Source organism: Eptatretus burgeri, chromosome 3 (genome assembly GCF_056783735.1).
Source record: "Eptatretus burgeri isolate ZD-2024b chromosome 3, Ebu_testis_v1, whole genome shotgun sequence".
Taxonomy (NCBI): Eukaryota; Metazoa; Chordata; class Myxini; order Myxiniformes; family Myxinidae; genus Eptatretus; species Eptatretus burgeri.
In genome coordinates, this window is record NC_140963.1 from 64803556 (window position 1) to 64829006 (window position 25451).

Genomic DNA, 25451 nt, shown 5'->3' on the forward strand with positions numbered 1-25451 from the left:
ACATGCATGCAATCCCTTGGAGTTCCCTTTGTATGCACGCAAAGTTTTGGGTCGCTAGGTTTCATGGTTTTGGAGTTTTGGAGGACACACACACACACACACACACACACACACACACACACACACACACACACACACACACACACACACACACACACACATACACTCATTATTAAAGATTCTGTATACACCATCTGGTTCAAGCCACACATCCTCGATAAACACAGTTACAATTCGTGATCCTGATGGCTGATAATGTAATTATACACTCAAAACCTATCATATAAAATTTGAGGAAAATCTATGAAAGGCAGACAAAGATAAGACGATTAAAAACAAGTCTGAAGACGAAAATGGTTCACGAGCGGTATTTGACGATGTAGCTTGTTTCAGAAGTCAAGGATGAGACAATGTGATAATTTTTGACCAAGTTATAATTAATTATAGTGGCCTTCAATCAACAGCTGCAAAATGTCAAACCCAGTTTCGTTCAACAACTTTCAAAATTTGACCTTTGCATAATCTTTAAAGGTCACAAAACAATGTTGTGGACATTAAAATAAGGAAACAGGATACGTGCTATAGCTTATTGGAGTTAGTTCGTCGAAGAAAGTCGAAAACCCGGTTCAATTCCCACAACTTTGAAAATTTGACATTTGTGGCCTTTAAAGGTCAAGGATTATGATCTTTGGTGCAAAACTTCCTCTGGAAGATTCCAGGAAAAATATAACATCATATAGGCTATATGGAATTTCGCACTCCTCGGATTATCCATACTTTGATGAAATCAGCGTAAAAACAAACTTGAAGGGGGCACCACGGGCAAGGTGTTCGAGATAGAGCAAAATGGTTTCCAGACTTTAGGTGTGGAATGACCTCAAGATTATGCATAAAAAATATTGTCATCCTAGCTCTCAAAGTTTGGGCGGTCGTATGATATTTACATCAAAATTCGCAATATTCTAAGTTTTTGACCTTGTGACCTTGACTTTGGGACGAAAATGAAAAATCAGACAATGCCAAGTTTTAGATAATTCATTTTTCTGTTCAAATACCAAAGAACACATTCCATTCAGTCAATTCCCAAGGAGAAGATAGATTTTTAATCCGACTACCCCCTAAAAATAGCTATTTTTTGGGCGTGGCTCCACTCACAATGGCCAAGCAAGCTCTCATCCAGGAAAACACAACTAGACATTGATATCGAACACATAACAAAGTTTCAAGATCGGATCAAAGTCCGTGGAGTTATGCTCTGGAAAGACAGACACACAGACAGACAAGCTGGTAGGCGGACATAGGTAGTCGACTACCCAATAGAACCTGACGCGATGGGCCCGTTCGATGTGGTAATGACCTGAGGATTAAGCACAAGGAAATTCATGATTCTAGCTTCAAGGGTTAATGCTGAAGATTATTTTTTTTCGTTAAAATACCCCCACATTTAGAGGTTTTTCGGCCGTTGCTAGGCAACGGAGGGGTCCATAGCAACGGTTCTTTCTCACACATAACGAGGACATACCATGAACCTACCATAGCAGTTTCATGTATATCTGACTCATAGTCTCTGAGATATAACGAACTTCGTTTTTTTATCGTTTTCGACCAGGGTTCATTCAAAGTCTATCTTCTCCGACAGTTTTCATAGGATCCGGCTGGAAATTTTTGACAATATGGCTGAATGCACTGCCCACAGTCGCTCGTGGCCCGATTTTTTGATTTTCCAAAAAATAATTTTTTAAATGATTTTTCAAAAATTTCAAAGTCCCGTTGCTAGGCAATGGTGATGTCCATAGCAACGGTTCTCATTTGCACACAACTAGGTCATGGTATGAACCTACCAACCAAGTTTCATTGAAATCGCCATTGTATTAACGGAGCGCTGGATCGAACAGAGGGACAGACAAACATATCGACGGAAAAAGTGATAAGGGTAGAACAAATTTCAAAAAAAAAAAAATTTTGGAAAATTTTTTTTTTCGACTAGATCGACTGACTACCCAACAGACAGACAGACAGACAAACATATCGACGGAAATACTGATAAGGGTAGAACAAAAACTTTTTTTTTCTACTGGATCGACGACCCAACAGACAGACAGACAGACAGACAGACAGACACACAGACATAACGAATGTAGTGGTCATTCTGGCTGGTGCTCGTGAACCAAAACCCATAATTGTTCCATACATAGATTATGGTTTTCATGTGTATTGTTTGGTAAAATATGTTTTCTTCTAATTATGTTTTCAGCACGTGGCTGCAGGTATCATTAAGGGTGGGGGTTGGGGTGAGACGTATCTCTGTGGCTGATGCTCTGTCCCATGTCGGTTGTTGGAGCAAGAATTGGGACGTTGCCCAAGGTGCCGGTGATAAATCGCCTACGGTTTGTGAAGGACAACTTTACTTTTGAGGTCACATGCCCTCACATTGACGATTACGAGGTCATGCACACTCACGTCGATGAATGGCGTCGTCAGGCAGAAAAGATTTAAACATAAACATGTACAGACAGAGCAAAAATATGACTCGTCTCTTTTACGAGACCAATAACAGAATAACAGCTTTAATTTTGTTATTATTTGTATGTAGCCTGTGGCTGCTGGTTGCATCATTGCTGGGAGCACAGTTGTGCTGCTGATGCAGTGCCCCCCCTGTTTTCCAACGAAGTTTGTCTCCACCCGGTGTTATCCAACGGCATGACAGGGGGCTCAAACTGAAGACCCTAATATCTGAAGATCTTAAGCCAACCACCTTAACCGTTAAGCTAACACCAGGTACACCTCACCTGGTTCCTCGGCTGACAGCACGTTTCGGCTGAGCGCTTAAGCTTTCCTCTATCCCCGCGGTATTTAAACTTCCCACTATCACATTTCGTTGTGGTCACCCTGTGACGAATTTGGGGGGAAAGGTCTCAGTGGGTGGAAATAGTACGAATTGGTCTTGGAGAGGAAAAGGAAACTGCTGTTTCTCAACAACCCAATCGGGAAAAGCATCTGAGCTTGTGCTGAGAACGAGCAAGCTTGAGGAAGCGACAAGTTGAAAATAAAAATAAAAATAAATAACGAAACTTTTTCTTGCTACACGACGTGAAGCCGCGGATACTTCTTCACAAGCAATGACTTTGCACGAGAAGAGGGCCGCAGCAGATTCATGCGGCAGCGGCCAGGTGAGTCCGTGCTGCGAGGCAATTCAGCAGGTAATCGATGCATCCGAGCCGACTGACGACGAGGCCATGCAGCGCCTTCACACCTTGACCAGCACTCTGGGGACTTTGCCGCGACAGCGAAAGCCCAAGGTATGGCCGAGGCTCACAAAACGGGGCTTCATTGACCTCGTACCGGTCGACTCAGCCGTTCGTTGTTTGAACACACATGGTTTGTACTCGTAGAAAGCGAAACACTTTCAGGAGTCGTATCTCGAACAAAAGATGTGAAATTGAGAAATACAATCGCTTGCACATGTTGGTGTTGTTGATATTCGCCCCTCCGATTATAATTGAGAACATATTTGCCTCCTTTCAGGAATGTAATCGATGACGCACATGATAGTTCAAGAAAACGTCGACGTTTGTTTATCTTTACCTCCGCCAGCGAAGGTGAAGGAGGTGATGTTTTCACCCCCTTTCTGTCTGTCTGTCTGTCTGTCTGTTTGCAGGATATCTCAAAAAGTTGTGAACGGATTTAGATGAAACTTGGTGGACAGGTTGGGTGTGTGCCAAGGACAAATTTATTCGATTTCGGTGAAGATCCGAATCCGGATCTGGATACGAGAATTATTTAATATATAAAGTGATTCTTCACCATTGAGAGATAGGGCCAAAAACGGTAATATAGCATGATATTTCAAAAATGTAATGGGCCCGAAATGTTCTCGTAGATCGGACATTGCGTGGCGGAGGTATGCGTTCTACCGAGTGCCCTTCCAGTTTCAATATTTCCTGAAATAAAAAGGAACAAAATATATAATTTATTTTTACATTTCTATGTACGCCCCGTTGCACCCTTTTTGGGGCGGCTTTGGGCTGTTGTATCTTTTCGATCGGAGAAAGTTTTGAACACCTCTTGCACATGATGTGTGTGTGTGTGTGTGTGTGTGTGTGTGTGTGTGTGTGTGTGTGTGTGTGTGTGTGTGTGTGTGTGTGTGCATAAGAGGGAATTGCATTTGTTCTGCAGGGAATTATTGAACGATGGAAAACTGCTTATGTTGCAGCAAGTGAGTATGAAATGTAAGTTGTTTTTTTGGTCTGTTATATCTTTTTTGCAAAACATTTTTTTGGAGGTCAGTTGTTTTATTATTATTATTATTATTATTATTATTATTATTTTTGTTATGTTTGGAATGTTAAGAAGCTTGAAAAATTTGTCTTGCAGACGTGTCGTCGAATTGGAGAAAGATAATGGAGAATCCTTTGGATTTGAACTTCAGGTTTGTTTTACTCAATAAATCATCCATTGACATCTTCAGGAACAAATTGATAGTTCTTGGACAGTTTGATCCTGCCTATTTGCTTTAATTGATATTAAGATGACTTTGCAGATGGTTGCATGAAGGATTGCGTTCCTTTCCATTGTCAAATAATGAGCTCGGCAGTAGGCCTGTAGCTGACCTCACATTGTTGAATATTTTCCTGACTTCACTGGCTCAGTTTTTTTTTCTTTCCTGGCTTTCTTTCCCTGGCTCTGCTTTTTCAGCTTATCTGGAATTGGAATTCCAGGTAAGGTATTGTCATCATGCACTGTGTCCATCCATCCATCTCCTATTTCAACTTCTCTGGCCAAACCGCTGGACCGATCCAGCTGAAATTTGGCAGCATGTTTCCGCTCCTGTCTGGTAATGGATATTGTAAAGCTCATTCCGGTCACATGACTTTTAGTACATCAAAATAGTGGACTTAGTAAATTTCTTCAAAAATCATCTTCTCCAGCCCCATCAGTCAGAATGCTACCACATTTGAGGTGCAACATTAGGCCAGGGTAGCAGTGTTATATTGCAGAAGTTATGCCAATCACTTGACCAGAAGTGTGTAAAAATGGCAGTCGTGTAAATTCTTTCAAAAATTTTCTCCAGACACACCAGTCAGAATGATACTAAATTTGGGATGCAACATTAGGCCAGGGTAGGGATGTTATATTGCAGAGGTCAGGCCAATCACATGATCGGAAGTGTGTCAAAATGGCTGACTTGGTCAATTTTGGGGAAAATCACATAAATCCCTTCAAAAATCTTCTCTAGATCCACTAATCAGAATGCTACCAAATTTGGGTTACACCATTAGGCCAGCCCAGATAAGCTACAGATTCAGTGGTCCTTTTTAAAAATCCTTGCCATTGCACTTGAAATTGCCATCCCTGGAGGGGAGGGGGGGGAGGTGGATTGGATGAATCTATCCCCCTCATCAAAAGTTGTTGTATTAATGGTAATTGCATTTGTGAAATTTTAACATCTGACATTTAAAAATGATAAATGTACACTGCATCCTTAATGTTAGCACAAACTGATTTTAAAAAGCTTGATCTAATCACACAAACAGTATAAGATCATCAGGACATTGTGGTAGCATGATTAAATAAAATGCAGTGGAGTTTGGTTTCACTGGATCTGGATCATGCTGATAGTCGATATAAAGTGAATCGGATAGGAATCCACTTATCCGTTATTACCATTTCACAAAACTGTACGTGATGAAGCACAGCAAATTAAGCAATGAAAGTCGACTACGTCATTGTCATTCTGTTGCTGCATTTCGATCTGACATAAAAAAATCTATATCCGTTTTTATCCTGTCAAACTTTTCAAAAAGTGGTAATAAGTTTTGAATTTTACATGTAGAGCTTAAAGGTCCACAGAATCAGAAAATCACAATTTGCTTCATTGAACACTTTAAAATAGTTGTTCCTGTCTTGGATAAATGAGCCTGGTGTTGGCGCAGTGGTTAGGGCAGCAGCTTGGGATCCAAAAGGTCCTGAGTTCAAACCCCGTTGGGCCACTGAATTAATACACCATGGGGTTGACTCAGCCTGTCATCCTTCCGAGGTCGGCGAAATGAGTGCCAGTGTACTGGTCCCGGTGTATGCCCCGGTTAGAATAGGTGTACCATATCCCTGTGTGTCGTAAGAGGCGACCAGGGTTGGCGTCAGGAAGGGCATCCGGCCATAAAACATTGCCTCAAGAAAAAAGCTAAACCCCTGCACAGCAGGAAAAATGGCTGTAAAAACGGTCATATCTGTCTTGGATAAATATCTTGACTGGAAGATTTTAATGTTATTTGGTGCCCTTTTATGCTTGATTGGCCCCGTCCACAAAAACGCTCTATTGGCCTCGCCCCTCCCGTGACGTTATCTCGACCTCAGGTTCATATGTGTATGGTTTGACAGCACCTTCTACATAATGATTTTGACTATCGTCGTAATCTGGGGGTTCTTGATCGTAAAATGTTTCCTGAAATTCACTTTCTGACGAGTCTGAAATGAGTTGTGAGGCCATTATCCATTGCATGCTGACAATCTTTCTCTCTATTAGTATTATGTCATGGCAGTTTATCTGGAATTTTTTTGGGGCGGTACTCGACGGGTTTGCTTTTTTTAAACTATGACACCTCAAAAAATATTAGAATTAAAAAAAACCAAAACACATTCAGTTCTTTATTACTTAAAAAATTAATATAATCACATCAATAAAATTATTTATTTTTTCTGATTCTGTGGACCTTTTCAATAGTTCAAAGATTTTTTTTTTCAGTGTGAGAAATGTATTAGCTTTATATTTTCATTGTAATGTGAGTTTTCAGCTTTATGTTGGTATTGTTATGTATTGCTTGAAAGTTGTAAAAGTCAGAAATAACAAAAACAAACAAACCATGAAGTCTGTCAATTTTATCCCCCCCACTGGAAATTTTACAAATTGTACGCTGTTCTACAGCATGCGATGTCTCCAGTCATATACCACACTGGTTCTACAGTCATATACCATGATAAAGGTATATGACTGCCATTATAAACAGACATTCGTAACATTTGTGTTTTTTGTTTTGTTTTCTTATTTTCGTGTTTCTTTGTTGTTTTTTACAGCCATGTACACATGACATTTATACATGAAATTTAAGCATCAGTAATGTTGGAGAGTGGAGAGAGTTGGCTGAGGACAGAGTGAGGTGGAGTATCTTGGTCAAGGCAGGGTAGAAGCTTGATCCCATCAGACCTTGCCTCTTAGAAAGGGAAGAGGAGGAGGAGGAGGAGAAGAAGATTTATACATGACATACAGACATACACATTAATTTTATTTTACAGGCATTTACATTAATGACATTTATACAGATATTCGTGTTTTTTTAAATTTTCTGCCCATGTTATAATCCAATACATGATGGTACGAACCGATACAAATGGTCCATCGTCCAAGTACTCTGATTTATAGGCAGAGCGAGTATACATCAATTTTTTTTTCTTGTCATAAATTTGATGCGATTTGGAAGTTTTCCTGAAATGTAAACCAGTCTACAGTGGACAGTGCATCAGTAAAACAGAGAAAAGACTAAAAACATGAACTTTGAACTGTTCGAGGAATGTCTGTTATATTCAGGGACTTGCGGAGTATTTAAAAATATAGAAATGGTAGAAATTATCAAAAGCACAATATAACAAGAATCCTGAGGATTCCTTCTTTTGCACCTGTCGGCAGTTCTCAGCGACTCAAGTTTATCTTTGTCTTGACAATATATGATACCTATTGGTGACTTGGTTTGGCAGGATGGTCTAGCTGGACTCTAGATGTACATAACCTCGCCTCTAAGCTGTCTAGCTTGAGTTTAAATCCCCAACCAGGTATAAGCTATCATCCTGATGTTTCACTAAACATGTGATTCATCAATGTGTGTGCAGTCCCTGGGATGGATGTTAGTTAAACTGGGCATCCTCTCTACTGGCATTAGTTGGTGGGCATTAAATATCCTACTGTGTCCTTTGTAAAGAGTAAGCGAGCTATCGCCTGCACCATGACCAAATTCTAAATTTCTGCTGTAACTACTACTGCTGCAAAAGCAATGACAAATCACCAAGTATAATCCTTGCCAAGAAACTGCTTCCGCAGCACCGACGCTCTGTAACAGAGTATGGTACATCAGAATCAGAAGAAGTGGTGACTTTATTGCCTGCAAGGAGCAATAGTCAACTGAAGTATATCCTTGAAGTTGCCTATTGCAGGAATATGTCTAATTGTGCTGTCATGATGTCCAAATGGAAAGATTCCATTTTGTTCTTGGGTGCTGAGTATGGCGTTCTGGGTGGTTAATTCCTGAAGATGGAGAATGCTTCGATGGGATTATTCATTAAATTTTGGTGCAAATGAGATACATTAGATAATAATTGATATCTTCCATTTTTGACTGGCTTTACATTTTGACATATCTCCATTATATGGAAAATGAATACTTCCCTGTTGTTTGCTTATCTTGGATTTGCTCACTATTTGGAGGAAGTTAACTTTCTTGAAATTGTGGCAAGTTACCTACATTAACAGCACTTTGTTTAAAGACCTTTTTATGCTTTCTCAAAATTTTGGAGTATTATTTCAATGAAGGAGTTGGTTGATCAGGCTGTGTATTGTGACGAAGCCATAAACATAACTAGATATGATATGCCGTGTCCCTGTGCATTGCATGTTACGAGCTCACAAGCTTGTGTCGAGAGCTGTTCTATGCTGACAAGGAAGGATCTCGCATTGATGATGTGTTGTTAATTGGGGAGGAGGGGGGAGGGGTTGTGGAGGTTTGTGTTGCACTCAAACAGTAAGCCACTAGTGAGCTTTCAAAATCAAAGAGGAATGTGTGAAGGAATGTGATGTGTTGTTGATGTAGTGCAGGCTTGATTGGTCAAATGGCCTCCTTCTGTGTCAAATTTCATTGTGTATTCTTGTGAGTTGTGTGTCTACTTATATCGGTGGTGTTGTATAAAAATTGGGTTGAATTTTGTCATTATACTATAATCACTACTTTACTTCCTTACATTTTGGTATTGTTTGACATTTTCAATTACAATTTTTTTTTTGCTTCCATTGCCTCTAGAGGATATGTGTCGGCTTGCATCATATACATTGTTTCTGCTTTAATGCTTCATCAGCACTCTATACATCAGCTTAAGATTCAAAGCTTGCAACAAAGTAATTGATGCACTGTGGCACAACACAAGAAGAATTCGAGAAAAACATGAAGCAGAGTTCCTCATTAACATAACCCAAAGTGTCATCAGTGATTTAAGACTCGATTGAACAATCAATTGGGAGATTGATCCAACACTTGTCATTTTTATCTCACCTGTTTGAAGAACAGAGAGCTATAGCGATACCCCTGGCATGAGCGTCAGCATCAGCATGAGCATGAAAATGTTAAAGTTTTTGGTGCAAGTTATTTTTTCATTTCTAATGTTTTTATCTACCACACGATTTTATACACCCGATATATATATATATATATATATATATATATATATATATATATATATATGTATATATATGTATATATGTATCAGGGCATATTATATGATACCGGTCGTCCGTCCGTTCCTGTCCGCACTCTAACTCCCAAAGTTTTCAACTTTCACGCTTCATATTTGGTATGTAGGTACAGACTGTGGAGACGGTGTGTCGTGACATACGCTCATCATCTAAAGTGGTTGCCATGGCAACCAGGATGCTGTTTTCCATCCGTACCTGTCCGCACTCTAACTCCCAAAGTTTTCAACTTTCACGTTTCATATCTGGTACATAGGTATAGACTGTGGAGACGGTGTGTCGCGACATACGTTCGTCATCTGAAGTGGTTGCCATGGCAACCAGGATGCTGTTTTCCATGTAGTAGCACAATTCTGTATATACCTTCTTGTTCGGGCATATATTGTGCTCACTTGCGCTCTTGTTACTGATTACAATATACAAATACATATATTGCTTTAAAATTATTTGGATCAGACTTCACTGCAATGCTTTATAAAAAATATTAATTATTAGACGAGTCTTTTAAAAACGATAAATGTATAAACAGGCGAACATTGGGTGGCTTTGACACCAACTCTGGTTATGCCTCCGCTGACTAAGTTGCTGGTGGCATTATGTTTTCGTGTTGTCCGTCCGTCTGCACGTATGTACGCCTGTCCATGCTAATTTTCTCCGTTTTCTCTGCAATCACTTATCTGATTGACATGAAATTTAAAACATAGGTGTGACTTCTCATGTAGAACGTTGTAATGATATTTATGATGTCATAGGTCATGTGGTATGGCAGCCATGTTGGAAAAAAAGGAAAAACCTTTGACCTCTGTATCCCTGAAACTGCTCCATGGGGAAAAAATTGAAACTTGGCACATGTGAAGTACTCCACATGGGAAACTAGAATGATTTTTTTTATGTCATAGGTGGCTTCGTTATGACATAATTGCATACGTCAAGTGCTTTATTTGATGAGTATGAAAATTTTTAAGGGTCATCTTGGGATATTTGTATGGGGGAAAAATTGATGATGTCTTCAATCACGTGGTTCGGCAGCCATATTGTTTTTAACATGAAAACGTTTAAAAATCTTTCACCAAAACAGCTGAACAGATTGAGGTGAAACTTTACAGGTATGACCGCTTATCCATGAGGAACAAAAAGTTCTCTAACTACAATGTCATAGGTCACGTGGTTTGGCAGCCACATTGGATTTACCCTCAAGCCTTTAAAAATCTTCTTCTCCAGAATGGCTTGACATATTGAGGGGAAACTTTACCCACATGTTCCCCAAGCCTTAGAGATACCAGAGTGTTTACAAATAATTAATAGGTCACATGGTCAGGCAGCCATATTGGATTGAACCAAAATATTTGAAAAATTCCTTCTCTTGAACTGCTTCATTAATCGATATGAAATGTCACAATTATGATTCAGTAGTCATGGGGAATATATGTCTTAAACTTAAACCTGATCAGATGCATGGTCTGGCAGCCAGAATTATTTAACATTCTGAATCTGGGTTTAGCGATTATAATAAAACTTTGGTACAAGTACGTACTGTATAACGATGTAATATTGTGGGCGAAAGCATATCTGACGACATTGAGACATTGAAGAGAGCCCTTATAGTTTTTTTATGGCTTGCATGGTGGAAATGGTCTTGAGTTCTTACATTTTTTTTGATTTAGTGTTTCAGAGTTTGGTGTCATTCATATGAATAATAGCTGTGTATTTGCACCTCCAGCTGAGTTTTCAGGCAGTGGCTCCACAACCATTTTTGTTAATTATGGTAAACTAGAATTTGATAAAATGACAATATTGCTGCATGTCCAAATATCACTCAAAATTGGTGACTGATTATGGTATGCCACTTGGACTGCATGGTCGCATTTGTGCTTTGTCGATTACAAATCAATCAGAAAGTCTTTGGATTGGCACAGTAGATGAATATAATGGTGTGATTATGAAGTTATACTATTTAAATTACTCGAAAAGGATCCAGCTGAGAAATTCAGTGCAATTGCAAGAAATATTATGAAAAACACTTGCCAATCTCTTTTTTTTCACTGATGTTTTTCTGAATAGTCTAAACACAGACTTTATGAGAAATCCTGGCATTAACTTTTTTCCTCCCACGAGTCGACATTTCAAAGGTCTTCAAAATTTTATTCACTTTGTATCTAACTGATCCATATTCAGGCACTAATACATTTGAAGTCGGTGATTATAATATGACTGGTGTTGGCTTAATGGTTAGTGTGGTGGGCTTGGGATCCAAGCATCCTGAGTTCAAATCCTGCTCAGCTGTTGAATCAATACCAGGTGGGGTTGACTCTGCTGTCATCCTTCCAAGGTCGGCAAAATGAGTGCCAGCTTGCTGGTATCCTGTGTCGGAGTGGCTCCCCATCCAGAATTGTGCCCAATATTCAAGGAGACTGCTTAGGCAGCACCAACGCTCTGCACAGAGTATGGTCCCGATGGATGGATGGATGGATGGATTGTAATCAAATCTGTCTTTTGTCAGATTTGGTTGTGTGAAGATTTGCTTATCATGAGGAAAAATTGTGTGTGATGTGAATGTATTCTTCAAAGGATATAATACTCATCGCAGCAAAACAAAATAAAATCTGGCTTGATGGTGAAGAAAGGTCACATGAATTACAATTCACGTTTCTCATGTTCTCTTGTTTTGCATTAACTTCCCGGTTTCTCAAAGGCCCTGTTTTCCAGTTGAATCCCCAGTAAAACTATGAAAACAAGTTGAGCTCGAGTTTCTTGAGGGCCCTCTAAAGGACAATCTTTGGCTTTAAGTACAATAACGCTTGCCATTTGTCATTTCCCTCTTGAATTCGGATTGTTGATGTTAAAATAAATTCTCTCCATGGCCCCAGATGAACTAGTTTATTGGAACATGTTAAACAGCTGTTTCGTCTCTTGAAAGTTGTGTTTTGTTCCAAATCGTTAAAAGTTGTTTCATTCAGCTGCAGATTAACCTCATTTCAGACACATTTGTTAGTACTTATTCAATTTAAGTATGAATACATTACAATGCTCAACAGTACCAAATGGTTTTATGTTTATTGGAGTATTTAATTGTACAGACCTTGTTCAGACCATATATATATATATATATATATATATATATATATATATATATATATATATATATATATATATATATATATATATATATATCTTCAAAATTGAACACTTGACTTTTTGCATCACAAAAGCTGTACAGTATGGCCCAGCAAAGCAAATTATGGTTACAGTAAGTCCCAAAAATAATTTTCAGGTGCACAGTGTGTCCCAGAAAACATGTTTATGCAAAATTCTAATTTTTTTTCATTTATAATTTTGTAGGTAGATCAAGACATACATTGCACCACCCCTGCAGGATTACGAACACGTGAACCCACTGTGGCAGGGCAGTTGGCTCTCGATCCACTATCGACTAGCTCTCCAGACACTAATTTTTGTTGCATTTCATGGCACAAAACATGACAGTATAGTCCAGCTAGGCCAAATATGGTCACAGTATATCCCAATTTTTTGAACTGTACAGTGTATTCCAGAAGAAAGTATCACTTTATGGAAATATCACCACTTTTACCTCAGCATGCGTGCGTGTGTTTTATATATATATATATATATATATATATATATATATATATATATATATATATATATATATATATATATATATATATATATATATATATATATATATATATATATATATATATATATATATATATATATATATATATATATATATATATATATATATATTGTTATGGTTCTCGGAACCATATGCATACAACATACAGGTGTCCCAAGTCAGTCATTCCATTAAGTATATGTGCAGATAGAACCCCTCCTTGTGTGTAGTGGGAAAGCAAAAGGGGGTGCGTTGTGATGGCTTTTAGTTCGGTTTATAAATCACTTCTCCCCTTTTATTTTGAACCACAGTATCTTCCTCTCGAATTCTGAGGCAAAATGTTTGTGCATTAACTTATTCTCGCTTTCCGAGGCAAAATCTTTGTGCAGTACCTTTTTGGCGAGTCTGGACACGCGTGGAGTGGGCGGGCTTCCCAGCATGGCCGAAACTCCGCCCAGAAAGGGCGGACCCCATGGAAGCCCTGGCCAACCAGGGCGGACAGTGACGTCCGCTTCATCAAAGCCCCGCCCTGACCTTGGGGATCTATAAATTACGACACCATTCTCAGTCTGGGGTTCTTTTTGGGGGCCGTTCGTTCAGAGAGGGTGAGCTGGAAAGTGAGTCGACTTAAGAGGGTGTGGGCGAGTCGGAGAGTTCGTTGAGAGTGAGAGACCCAGGGACTCGGCCTCATCGTGGGAGATACCCAATGATCCTGGGTGCCTTGGATCCCACATCACGGAGCCAAGAAAGGTTCGCACACTGTTTGTGACTGGTCTACCCTACGACATCAAGCGTTGGGAACTCCACCTGCTCTTTCACACTTTCAAGCCCCATTCATACCTTGGACTCCACGCTCTCCACCCGGGCTCCTCCGCACACACACACGAACTCCACACGTGCGGCTGTGGGCCGAGCTGCGCGACCATTGTCAGGTGCCACACCACAGAGCATCCCTTTCCCCGAAACTCAGGTACCAAAAGAACTGCGACCTCAGCTCACTCCCTCCCTGGCTACAAAAGTCCTTGCCATTCATCGAGGTTTATTTAGTCTGAGTGTGTGGCGCTGTCTCGTAAGTAGTACTGTATAAGTGCTTTGATCATTGTAAGTCTTGCCTGTATTCTCGCGATAAGTCTGCTCTGTGTCTTTCTTTTGTAAGTTGATTGTAAATAAATTATTGTAGAAATGTTCCCAGTTGGTTTTTGTCTTTTCCTTCATTGGTCCAGCATGGTTCGGATCCGAGTTTAGCCAGGTCTTTATCCCCGATAATCTGTTCATTCTTGCCGGTACGTTCTTGGCAGGTCCGCTCGGCTGCATCCGAACCGGAAAGGTAGTTGGTAGTTCGTAGAGTGATCCGGTTCAGGCGAGGCGTAATGTTTCCCGGTAGTCGAAACCACATGGTTAATTAGGTAAATTGATTCTAGACAAAAAGACTCTACACCATGCGGTGGAGGTGTTGGCGTCCACGGTCGGTTCAGCGATCCGTCGCATCATGGAATTATCCGTGAGCGATGGCCTACAATTCTGGGAGTCTGGTGGGAGACGACGTAACTTCCCCCACCTAGTGGTCGTTCTCTCTACTGGACCCCGACCTGCAACAATATATATATATATATATATATATATATATATATATATATATATATATATATATATATATATATATATATATATATATATATATATATATATATATATATATCTCACATCTTGTTAATACCTTTTAGCTCGGTATAGCACAGTTGCTTTCCCTAACAGCCATGACTGCACGATCTGTGAGCAGTAATGTCTATCTGCCACTTGAGAACATTACCTCTGCTTTCCTGCCTCACCAACCAGGAGGTGGGTTTGTGGTTGGGCATAACACTAAACCATAATATTGCCCTTCTGATCTGATAAGTGCATCATGGTGTTTAAACCCCAGGACTGGAAAGGTGTAATGCTTTTGCTGCATCTAACTGTTACGTGTTCATTTGTTTGTTGATGTTGAATCTTAAAAAAATGTCTTTTTCAGACTTGCAGGCAACTTAAAGGTGCTTCTGTCCACGTAGAAATGTATTCCTATGTTTCTTGCATCAGGGAAAATTCATCGGCTGCAAAGGCGGCATTAAAAAAAGGTACTTCTTTGGCATCTATAATTGAATTGTGCTTCTGTGTCGAGTGTATTTTAACCATTGTTGATGTTGTATGGATGTTGCGGATATTCAAGGCACAAGTAATGATCATTTTTGCCCCTCATGCCTTTTCTATATGTTCATGCTTCCTCCCATCTAATGCAGGAATTCCTAATTACTTCCACCACCAAAGGTGGATCGAGGTTGTTTTCATCCCAGTCTATCTGTTTGTCTGTGAGCAGGATATCTCCAAACGTTGTGAATGGATTCGGACAAAACTTGGTTGGGTGTGTGACGATGACAAATTAATTAGATTTTGGTGTAGGTCTGGTTCTGAATCCGGATACTAGAATTAAATTTTTTTTTAAGTGATTCTTCACCATTGATAGATGCGGCCAAAACGAGTTATGACAAAACAGTGGATGAGCTGGTCAGGTGATAAGACCAAGCCGATTAGATTTTGGTCCAGATCCAGATCCAGATCCAGATCCGGCCTATCGGTGGGATACAAAACGTAAACTGTCAGCCTGCTGGAGGTATGCACTCTTCCCAGTGCTAGTTATATAATTTATATCAACAGGAATTATGACTATGGATCAGTAGATGTTGGTATAATTTAAAAAAGGTGCCATATACTTTTTACCTCCTCAACCAAAGATGCAGGAGATTGTTTTCACCCCTTTCTGTCCGTCTGTCTGTTTGTTACTTGGAAAAAAATTTTTGACATGTGTGTTTGTTTGACTGTCTGCTTGCCTCCAGCCCAAAATGCTCAACCGACTGTTCTGAAATTTTCAGAGATTAATGCTGCCGACCCTGAAATGGTCCCGCATTGAAGTTTCGTAAAATTTGGTCGACGGAAAAGGTCTACATCGGCCAATAGGTCAATTTGAGCGACACTTTCTAAAATCCTCAAATTTCATCCGATTGACTTGACATCTGAAGAGCATTTTCATGTGGGGTTGCTGATTCCAAACACCTATTAATTTTGAGGTAAATATCAGTCAAAAGGTAAAAATAGGCCAATCTGCCAATTTGAGGCAAATTTTCTAAAATCCTAAAATTTCATCCGATTGACTTGAAATTTGAACAGGATTGCAAATCAGGTCATTGAATTCAACCATCTATTATTTTGAGGTTATCGTCGGTCAAAAGGTCAACATAGGCCATAAGGTCAACACAAAATACTGTAGGCCAAATTTTTAAAATTGTTTCTAAAATTGTCAATTTTCTTCCGATTGACTTGAAATTTGAAGACCATTTGTCTATCAGGTCACGGAATTCAAACATCTAATAATTTTGAGATCAATATTGGCCAAAAGGCCAATTTGGGCCAAATTGGGCTAAATTTCTAAAATCCCCAGTTTTCATCTGATTGATAGAAGGTTGAAGAGCATTTTCATGTCAGGTTGCTGATTCCACCCACCTATTAATTTTGAGGTAAACAAAGGTCAAAATAGGTCAATTTGAGCCAAATTTTCTAAAATCCTCAAATTTCATCTGATTGACTTGAAATTTCAAGAGCATTTTTATGTCCGGTCGCTGAATTTAAATACCTATTGATTTTGAGGTTAAACATAGACCAAAAGGTCAACATAGGCCAAATTTTATGACATCCTCAACTTTCATCCAATTGACTTGAAATTTGAAGACCATTTGCTTATGAGGTCACTGAACTCAACCACCTATTCAACCACCTATTAATTTTGAGGTCAACATGGGCTAAATTTCTAAAATCCCCAGTTTTCATCTGATTGATAGAAATTTGAAGATAATTTACATATCATTTCACTGAATTCAACCACCTACTAATTTTGTTGTTACCATAGGGGAAAAGGTCAACATCGACCAGAAGGCCAATTAGGGTCAAATTTCGAAAATCCTCAATTTTAATCCAATTAACTTGAAATTTTAAGGGCATTTGCATATCAGGTCAATTAATTCAATCACCAACGAATTTTGAGGTAAACATAGCCCAAAAGGTTGACATAGGCCAATGCAGGCCAAATTTTCGAAAATCCTCAAATTTCATCTGATTGACTTGAAATTTGAACAGGATTGCAAATCAGGTCATTTAATTCAACCATCTATTTTGAGGTTATCATCGGTCAAAAGGACAACATAGGCCATACGGTCAACACAAAATACTGTAGGCCAAATTTCTAAAATTGTCAATTTACTTCCGATTGACTTGAAATTTGAAGACCATTTGTCTATCAGGTCACGGAATTCAAACATCTAATAATTTTGTGATCAATATTGGCCAAAAGGCCAATTTGGGCCAAATTGGGCTAAATTTCTAAAATCCCCAGTTTTCATCTGATTGATAGAAATTTGAAGAGAATTTACATATCATTTCACTGAATTCAACCACCTACTAATTTTGTCCTTACCATAGGGGAAAAGGTCAATATAGACCAGAAGGCCAATTGGGGTCAAATTTCGAAAATCCTCAATTTTAATCCAATTAATTTGAAATTTGAAGGGCATTTGCATATCAGGTCAATTAATTCAATCACCAACGAATTTTGAGGTAAACATAGGCCAATGCAGGCCGAATTTTCTAAAATCCTCAATTTTCATCCAATTGACTTGAAATTTGAAGAGCATTTTTGTCAAGTCATTGAATTCAAGCACCTATTAATTTTGAGGAAAACATTGGCCAAAATGTTGACATGTTGGTGTGTGACTAGGAATAATTGGTTCAATTTTGGAGGAGTCCAAATCTGAATCTCATACATTTTTCAGTGATTTTTCACCATTGAGAGATATGGCTAAACCGATATACAACAGGATATCTCAAAAAGTTGTGGATCGATTTGGACGAAACATGGTGGGCAGGTTGGGTGTGCGGCACGGACGAATTTATTCGATCTTGGTGAAGATTCAAATCCAGATCTGGATACGGGAATTATTTAATTTTTAAAGTGATTCTTCACCCTTCTAAAATAGGGCCAAAAATGATGTATAGTATGATATTTCAAAAACGTATTGGGCCCAATATGTTCTCATGGATCAGGCATTGTGGGGCAGAGGTGTGCACTCTACCGAGTGCCCTTCTAGTTACATATGCAATTATGGTAGAAATTGTGACCCCTCTCTCGTCGTTGCATGATTCCCATCATTATCACCATTAATCACCCTCCCCAACTTCCCACCCCCCTACACATATGCAAACTCTTCCCCTGTATAAAGTGTGATGCGGAGTTTTGTCTCGGTTAAATACCACACTTCCAGAGTAGTTTTTCACAAAATGGGACCAAACACAAAATATGTTTCTAATAACAGAATGGAATGCAAGATACAATTAGGCAATTCGGTGGAATTTGTTTTTTTATATTTTTTTGCAGGAATTTATTTTCAAAGTCCTGAAACAAAATAATTAACTGCGAGCTTAATATGTACATTTTATTCAGTGTATATACAGCAGATACTACTACTACTGGCTCAAATTTAACGACCCCAATAAATAATTATAATCTTGTAGGGTCAGCTGAAGAAGGTTTTTTTTGCCAAATTCCAAAGCCTGCTGGCCAGGCCTGACCTTCAAATGAAGGTGGCAGAATTTGGAATTTCTTCAAGCTGCTGGCAATAAGTCATCAGGAAGGACACAATGGTGTCTTTAATGACCACCATCTAACGCTAGTTGATGGGACATCCAGCTTAGCATCTATCTGAGGAACGGCACACTTTGTTATGCAACATCCTGCCTTTACAAAGTGCCAATCGGACAGTTTATATGCAGGTCGGAAATCGAACACAGGTAGTTAGACAGCTCACTCTGAAGTTTGCTTCTTCTGCACTATCCTTTGGGACTTGTTTACATTAAAGAAAAGTGCCACGAATCACCAACAATATTTACTTGAGTGCCATATCTTGAAATGTCTTTCAACTTTGATAACATGAACAGAATTTGTGATGTTTTGGAAATTTCTTATGTCAGTATCTTGATGAGTTTGGAATCGCCTCCAAGAGGAAATGTGTTCTGCACAAAGCATTTACAAACTCATTTTGTTTACTTGGTGTTCCTTCATCAGCAGTGTATGCCTGGTGTTGGCTTAATGGTTAGGGTGGTGGGCTTGGATCCTAGGATCCTGAGTTCAAATCCCACTTGGCTGTTGAATTAATACCAGGTCATCCTTCATCCTTCTGAGGTTGGCAAAATGAGTGCCAGCTTGCTGGTATCCTGTGTTGGAGCGGTGACCTGTCCAGGATTGTGTCCAGTAGCCAAGGAGACTGCTAAGGCAGCACCATTGCTCTGCACAGAGTATGGTCCCAATGGATGGATAGATCAGCAGTGTACATCCTATGCACTTTTGTTTTCTATCCTTGTTTTTTTTTTTGTTTGTTTGTTTCCCTCTGTTATCCTACCCTCCACTTATCCCTCCACACTTTTCAGGCACAATATAATTTCTGTCCAAAGCTTTTTTTTCAGAAGGCCCATTTCGACTTTACAAGATAACTTTGCATTCTTTGCTTTAGGTGAGAGAATCGTCAAAGTCAACAACGAGGATGTGAAGCACTCAAATCACAAGGAAATTGTTGAAATGGTTCGTTCATCTGGAGATTCAGTCTGGTACGTTAAGTGTTGTACTTCCATGTTTTAAAATTAACACAACACTCAGAATGACACAAATGTTCCAGAATTGTTATCGTCCTAAACTCTTTTGTAAATGCTATCAAAACTTGAGGTGGCTGCCAAGACTGTCATTTGGAGAAGAAGCAGTTAGAGAAAACGTCATTATAGGTTAGAAAACTAAAGTCTTGCTTTCAGTGTGAACCAATATTTAGAACATTGTTAACATCCATCCATCAGTGTAACATTTTGACTTAGCATGGATGGCAACGTTGATTGAGAATGGTTTGTTGAATTGTAGTCCCACAGTCAATTTATTTTTGCCTCACCTTACATTGGAGTTCCCACAATGTTATTCTTTTCTTGACCTGGTATCTACGGACCATGTAGAAAATTAAACAGTGGTGCCCAGATGACACCCTTGAGAATTTTGTGAAAATGGCATGTTGCAATGGCAACCACAGCCACAAGTCCAGTAAATGGAATTAATCTGGGACTACAAATGATTTATACCAGTGTCGATACCCCCCCCCACACACACACACACACACACACACACACACACACACACACACACACACACACACACACACACACACACACACACACACACACACACACACACACACACACACACACACACACACACACACACACACACACACACACACACTATAATCGAAACATGTGGGGTGTGATGAGCACTCCCCCGATCTCTATTGGACAGAGTCCAACACATAGTCCTGTTCTTTGCGGATTATGTGGTTTTATCTTGTGAGATATAATCCGTGGCGCTGCTTTGCCATAACAGTCAGGATGTGCATCTGATGTATATAGAATTTGATGACGTGTCTGTCGTACATTTTCATGAACGAGTGGCAGAGCTGTTTTGTCCCCTTTCCATATCAGATATACATTGTACAGGGTCCACTCTAAGTCTGGGGGGTAAGTCTGGAGTGGTTGGTATTATCTATGACTATTCGCAAAAAGGTTTTCCTATGGTCCTGAGGAATTCCAGATTTTGTGGATGAAATGTCCCCTGAATGGAGGTCTGCACCTTCCTTTTTGTTTCAAAATTGGGTCAGTAGAACCGAGCAGCAACTTTGGTTGGAAGAACCTTTTTTGTGAAAAAGGTTGAACACAAAAAGTAGGCCAAATCAAATTAACTCTTGAGCTGATGTGGAATGGGCTTCTAAAACCCTATTTTATGCTGCATATCTCTACCTGTGGGTGGAAACAGTGCGTGATTTTCACTCTGGGTGCTACATGCAACAAAAATGACACAAATGTTCCAGAATTGTTATCGTCCTAAACTCTTTTGTAAATGCTATCAAAACTTGAGGTGGCTGCCAAGACTGTCATTTGGAGAATGTGCACTGGGCAATGAAAATTTGAAGAAATAATCAAGTCTGGATGTAATCTGGATGTAATCATGAGGTTACTCAACCTCATGAAGCTGGTTGAGAGAATGCCATGAGTGTGAAAAGCTGTCATCAGGCAAAGGGTGACTACTTTGAAGAATCTAAAATCTAAAATATATTTTAATTTGTTTAACACTTTTTTTTGGTTATGACATAATTCCATATGTTATTTCATAGTTTTGATGTCCACTATTATTTGACAATGTAGAGAATAGAAAAATAAAGAAAAACCCTTGAATGAGTAGGTGTGTCCAAACATTTGACTGGTCCTATATATACTAGCAGGGGTACCCAGCGTTGCCGGGTAACATTGGGTCCCACTTCCCACCCACCCCTTCCACTGCCTCCTCCCACCTCACCCCTTGAAGGACAAATTCATTGATATGGCTGAAATAATGATGCTAAATAAGTTTATCCTCATCGCAAAGTCATGAATCTGGGATGTGCTTAGTTGCTAAGTGGCTTAAACACTCAAGCAAGCATTCCATTAGAAACTGTTGGTAGTGAACAGCTGGTTTGGCAAGTGCTGGCTCGCTGCTTGGTAACAACACACCACTGGACATCTCAACGTACATACAAAACACGGACAAAAGGTCTTTAAAAAATAAAAATTCAACACTTCAAATATTATTCATGAGTATTTTCGTTGTAATGAAAACGTACCTTGTTCAGACCCACACTTCCACCCACAGACACAAACTCAGCTTTATATATTAGATTAGGAGACAGTGAGACACCTCCCATGAAAATGCCTTATTTCCATGATATTTCCCCCTCTTCTCCTTCTTAGTAATCCCTCTCATAGTAATCAGCAAATAAACTTTCTATCCTCTATCATATCATTTTTCCATGAGTTTTGGGATGTTATAAAAAAAAAGGTTCCAATTATTTGTGCATTCCTGCCATTTCAGACATCGCTGCGTGATGACATCATGTGTCGGGACGTCTTTTTTTCATACTTCGCAGAGAAGCAAACACAGGATATTTTTGCTTGTAACAGTCATTGCAAATTCTAGGAAGAAAACATTGAGTTATAAGCGACACGTCACTGTCCTGCAGACAGAAAGTAAATACGTTTGACGTCCCACAAAGTTTTATTTTATTTTTTTAAATAAAATATCACAATTTTCTTTCCTCTGAATAATATGAGAATTAACATACCTTCATTGGGCGGTGTATATTAGACAGCTGCCGCGATCGCTGCAGACAAAACATGCATTACCTCGTTTGAGTTGTAATCAAAATGTTACTTTTTCTCCCTCAAAATGGTATCTTCATTTAATGATGGAAGATGTGTTCAGTTTTCAAATGTACATAAGGTCTTTATAACAATCTGAGCTACATTGGGAGAAAAAAGATGGTGGTGATTTCTGGATGTCTGGAGGACATGCCTGTAGAATAGGCAGTGCTTATAACCCATAGACAGACAGACAGACAGACACCCTTGGTTAATCAAATGCACATATCTTAACACTTTTGCTGAAAGCCTTTAAAAACGTATATATAAAGTCGAGGTTCATGGAAGAGCCAGAACTGAACAGATCAGGACGTAGCAGACAAAAACAGGATGCAAAACACGCATGCATGGGATGGACAAATTAGATACAGAAGGAAACTCTAAGGATGGAAAACTGGAAAATTTGAAGAAAGAGGGATTTGGTGGGTTAACGAAGGGAGAAAATATCATGGTTTAGGATTAGGGACTACCTGAGATAGTGGTGAACAGCTTTCTTGAAGACCTGGATGGAAGAATGAGATTGAAGTGGATGTGGAAGTTTGTTCCACAGGTGCAAAAAAAGAAGAAGAAAGAAATGAGTAGAGGTGAGCAGTGATCCTGGATTTAGGTAGCTTCACCAGAAGAGGGTTGATGGTGGACTATGTGAGCCCTGCAGAAACCTGGGGGGTAGGACAAAGCATGGAAAGAGCAGAGGGTGCAAAACCAGATGGAGGCAGTATAAGACAATGGGACCACAGACCAGTCTGTGATGGTGAAGTGATAGACCCATAGACTCGGCTTCAGCGTGGGAGATTCCAATGATCCTGAATGCCTTGGTTTCCACTGCATCAAGCTGAGCAAGATGTGAGGTCGTGGTGCCAGCCCAGAGGGGAGAGCAGTACTCCATCAAGCTGCAGATTAAGGCCTCGTAGGTGGATAGGAGTTTTGGTGTGCAAAGGAAGGACTTTGTATGACGGAGCATGCCTATTTGGTGGCTAGCTTTTCTGGACAATTTTGAAATGTGGTTTGCCCGTGAAAGAACATGGCTGATGGTGAGACCCAGGAGTTTGAATGATTGAATCCTCTCAAAAGTAGATAGATCATTGATCATTGATGAAGTTGAGGAAAAGGGCTGGGCCCAGAATCCTGCCTTGGGGCACACCACCCATGACAGGGAGAGGAGATGAAAGGATTCTGTTGAGAGCTACACATTGGCTCCGCTGCCTGCCATTCTGAAGGATTTGAATTTTGAGGGTAGAGGATAGCAGTCCTCAGAAAATATATAAGGAGGATTTTCCATAGAGTTAAAGAGATCATTGATGAAGATCAGTAATATGACTGGGCCCAGAACACTGCAGGGAAAGTAGATGAAAGGATTCTGTTGAGCGCCACATGGCTATGAGAGTCAAGGAAGTCAGTAAGCCACGTGTGGCCTTGGATGTCATAGGCAGACAGTTTGGAGAGCAAGGTGGGATGCCAGAGTGTATCAAAAGCATGAGATATGTTCAGAGAGATGGCCCTGATCTCATGTCTGACATTGCGGGCCTCCATCCATTGTTGGGAGAGTAGAAGCAGCATGCCCATGGTGGAGTAACCTGATCTGAAACAAAATTGGTGATCTGAGATCAGGTTGGTGGAGAAAAGGAAGGATTTAATATCAACGGCCATGATCAATTCCATGACCTTGCTGATGATTGGAAGTAAGTTGATGGGTCTGCAGGTGAGGGGATCAGTTTTTGCTCCTTTTTTTTAGTGCGTGTAGTCATGTTGGTGGATTTCCAAGCAGATGAAAGATGGCATAGCACAAATAATGGTAAAAAGGGCAGAGAGAGGATGTGTAAGAGCAGCAGAGCAATTTTTTGAATACGTGAGCTGATGCCGTCCGGTCCGGTAGCAGAGTTGTGATAAAGAAGGTAAAGGAAACTTGAACTAAACATGCACCTCAACCCGATGGCTGAAGTGCATGGTCACAATAAACACACACTCTCCAACCCCGAAGGGCCAGACTGCATGGTCATATAATTGGACCAATGACACTATAGGATATCAAGTTGAGATCAGACCCCATTACTGCAGTGGATATCAGGAAGCAAGTGCCACACCACTATTGCTGCATGCATCTTGACCAACAGGAAATTCCTGACACCCATTAACCTGTCTGTGATGCATGTGTTTGGGAGACATAGAATGCCGGAAATGTCTTGTAGAAAAGAGTGTAGAATACGAAAATGACGCGCATGGGATTGCTAGCTCCACAATCGCAATGCAGACCTATCAACATGGATGTTAAACAGCGTACAGCACTATGAAATAACTAGCTTTAACTTTGTGAGGATTGCTTTGGGACTCCTTAAAACTGTAACAATAGTTTGTTTAATGCTCAACATGCATCCTCATCGTGCAAATAGATGACCATATCTATTTGTTCAAGTGGGAAGTAGGGTGATGAGAGGGAAATTTTCTGTCCATGCAGAACTTATTTCAGCCCCCTATGGAGGACCTTCTCCACGAAATTCATGTTGTTTTATAATACCATTAATACCATGCTGTTATCATTAGTTTTATTACCTCTGCCACGGAAGGTGGACGGAGGTTATGTTTTCATCTATGTCCTGTCTGTCTGTCTGTTTGTCTGTTTGTAAACAGGATATCTCAAAAAGTTCTGGACGAATTCGGAAGAAATTTCGTGAAGAGGTTGGGTATATTACAAGGATGAAATGATTTGATTTTAGTGAAGATCCGAATCCGATCCAAATGCGAGAATTATTTTATTTTTTATAACTGATTCTTCACCATTGAGAAAAGGGCTAGAAAACAACATATGGTACAACATCACAAAAAGTTGTGGTTTGATTATGACAAAACTTGGTGGATGAGTTAGATGAGAAGAACAAGCCATATAGATTTTGGTTCAGGTCAACAGATCCAGCCTATCAGTGGAATACAAAACATAAACTGTTCAGCCTGGCGGAGGTATGCGCTCTC

General features: G+C 39.7%; 1 protein-coding gene across 1 annotated transcript in view; it reads left to right on the top strand.

The window, feature by feature from the left end:
- The first annotated feature begins 2963 nt into the window (after window positions 1-2963).
- The window catches only part of CYTIP (cytohesin 1 interacting protein), a 36102-nt gene continuing 13614 nt past the window's right edge, over window positions 2964-25451 (top strand). The window contains exons 1-5 of the mRNA XM_085873794.1: window positions 2964-3299; window positions 4177-4229; window positions 4375-4429; window positions 15157-15259; window positions 19736-19829. Of these exons, the coding sequence (XP_085729920.1) occupies window positions 3120-3299; window positions 4177-4229; window positions 4375-4429; window positions 15157-15259; window positions 19736-19829 (485 nt within the window). The 5' untranslated portion in view covers window positions 2964-3119. The remainder of the gene's footprint in view (window positions 3300-4176; window positions 4230-4374; window positions 4430-15156; window positions 15260-19735; window positions 19830-25451) is intronic.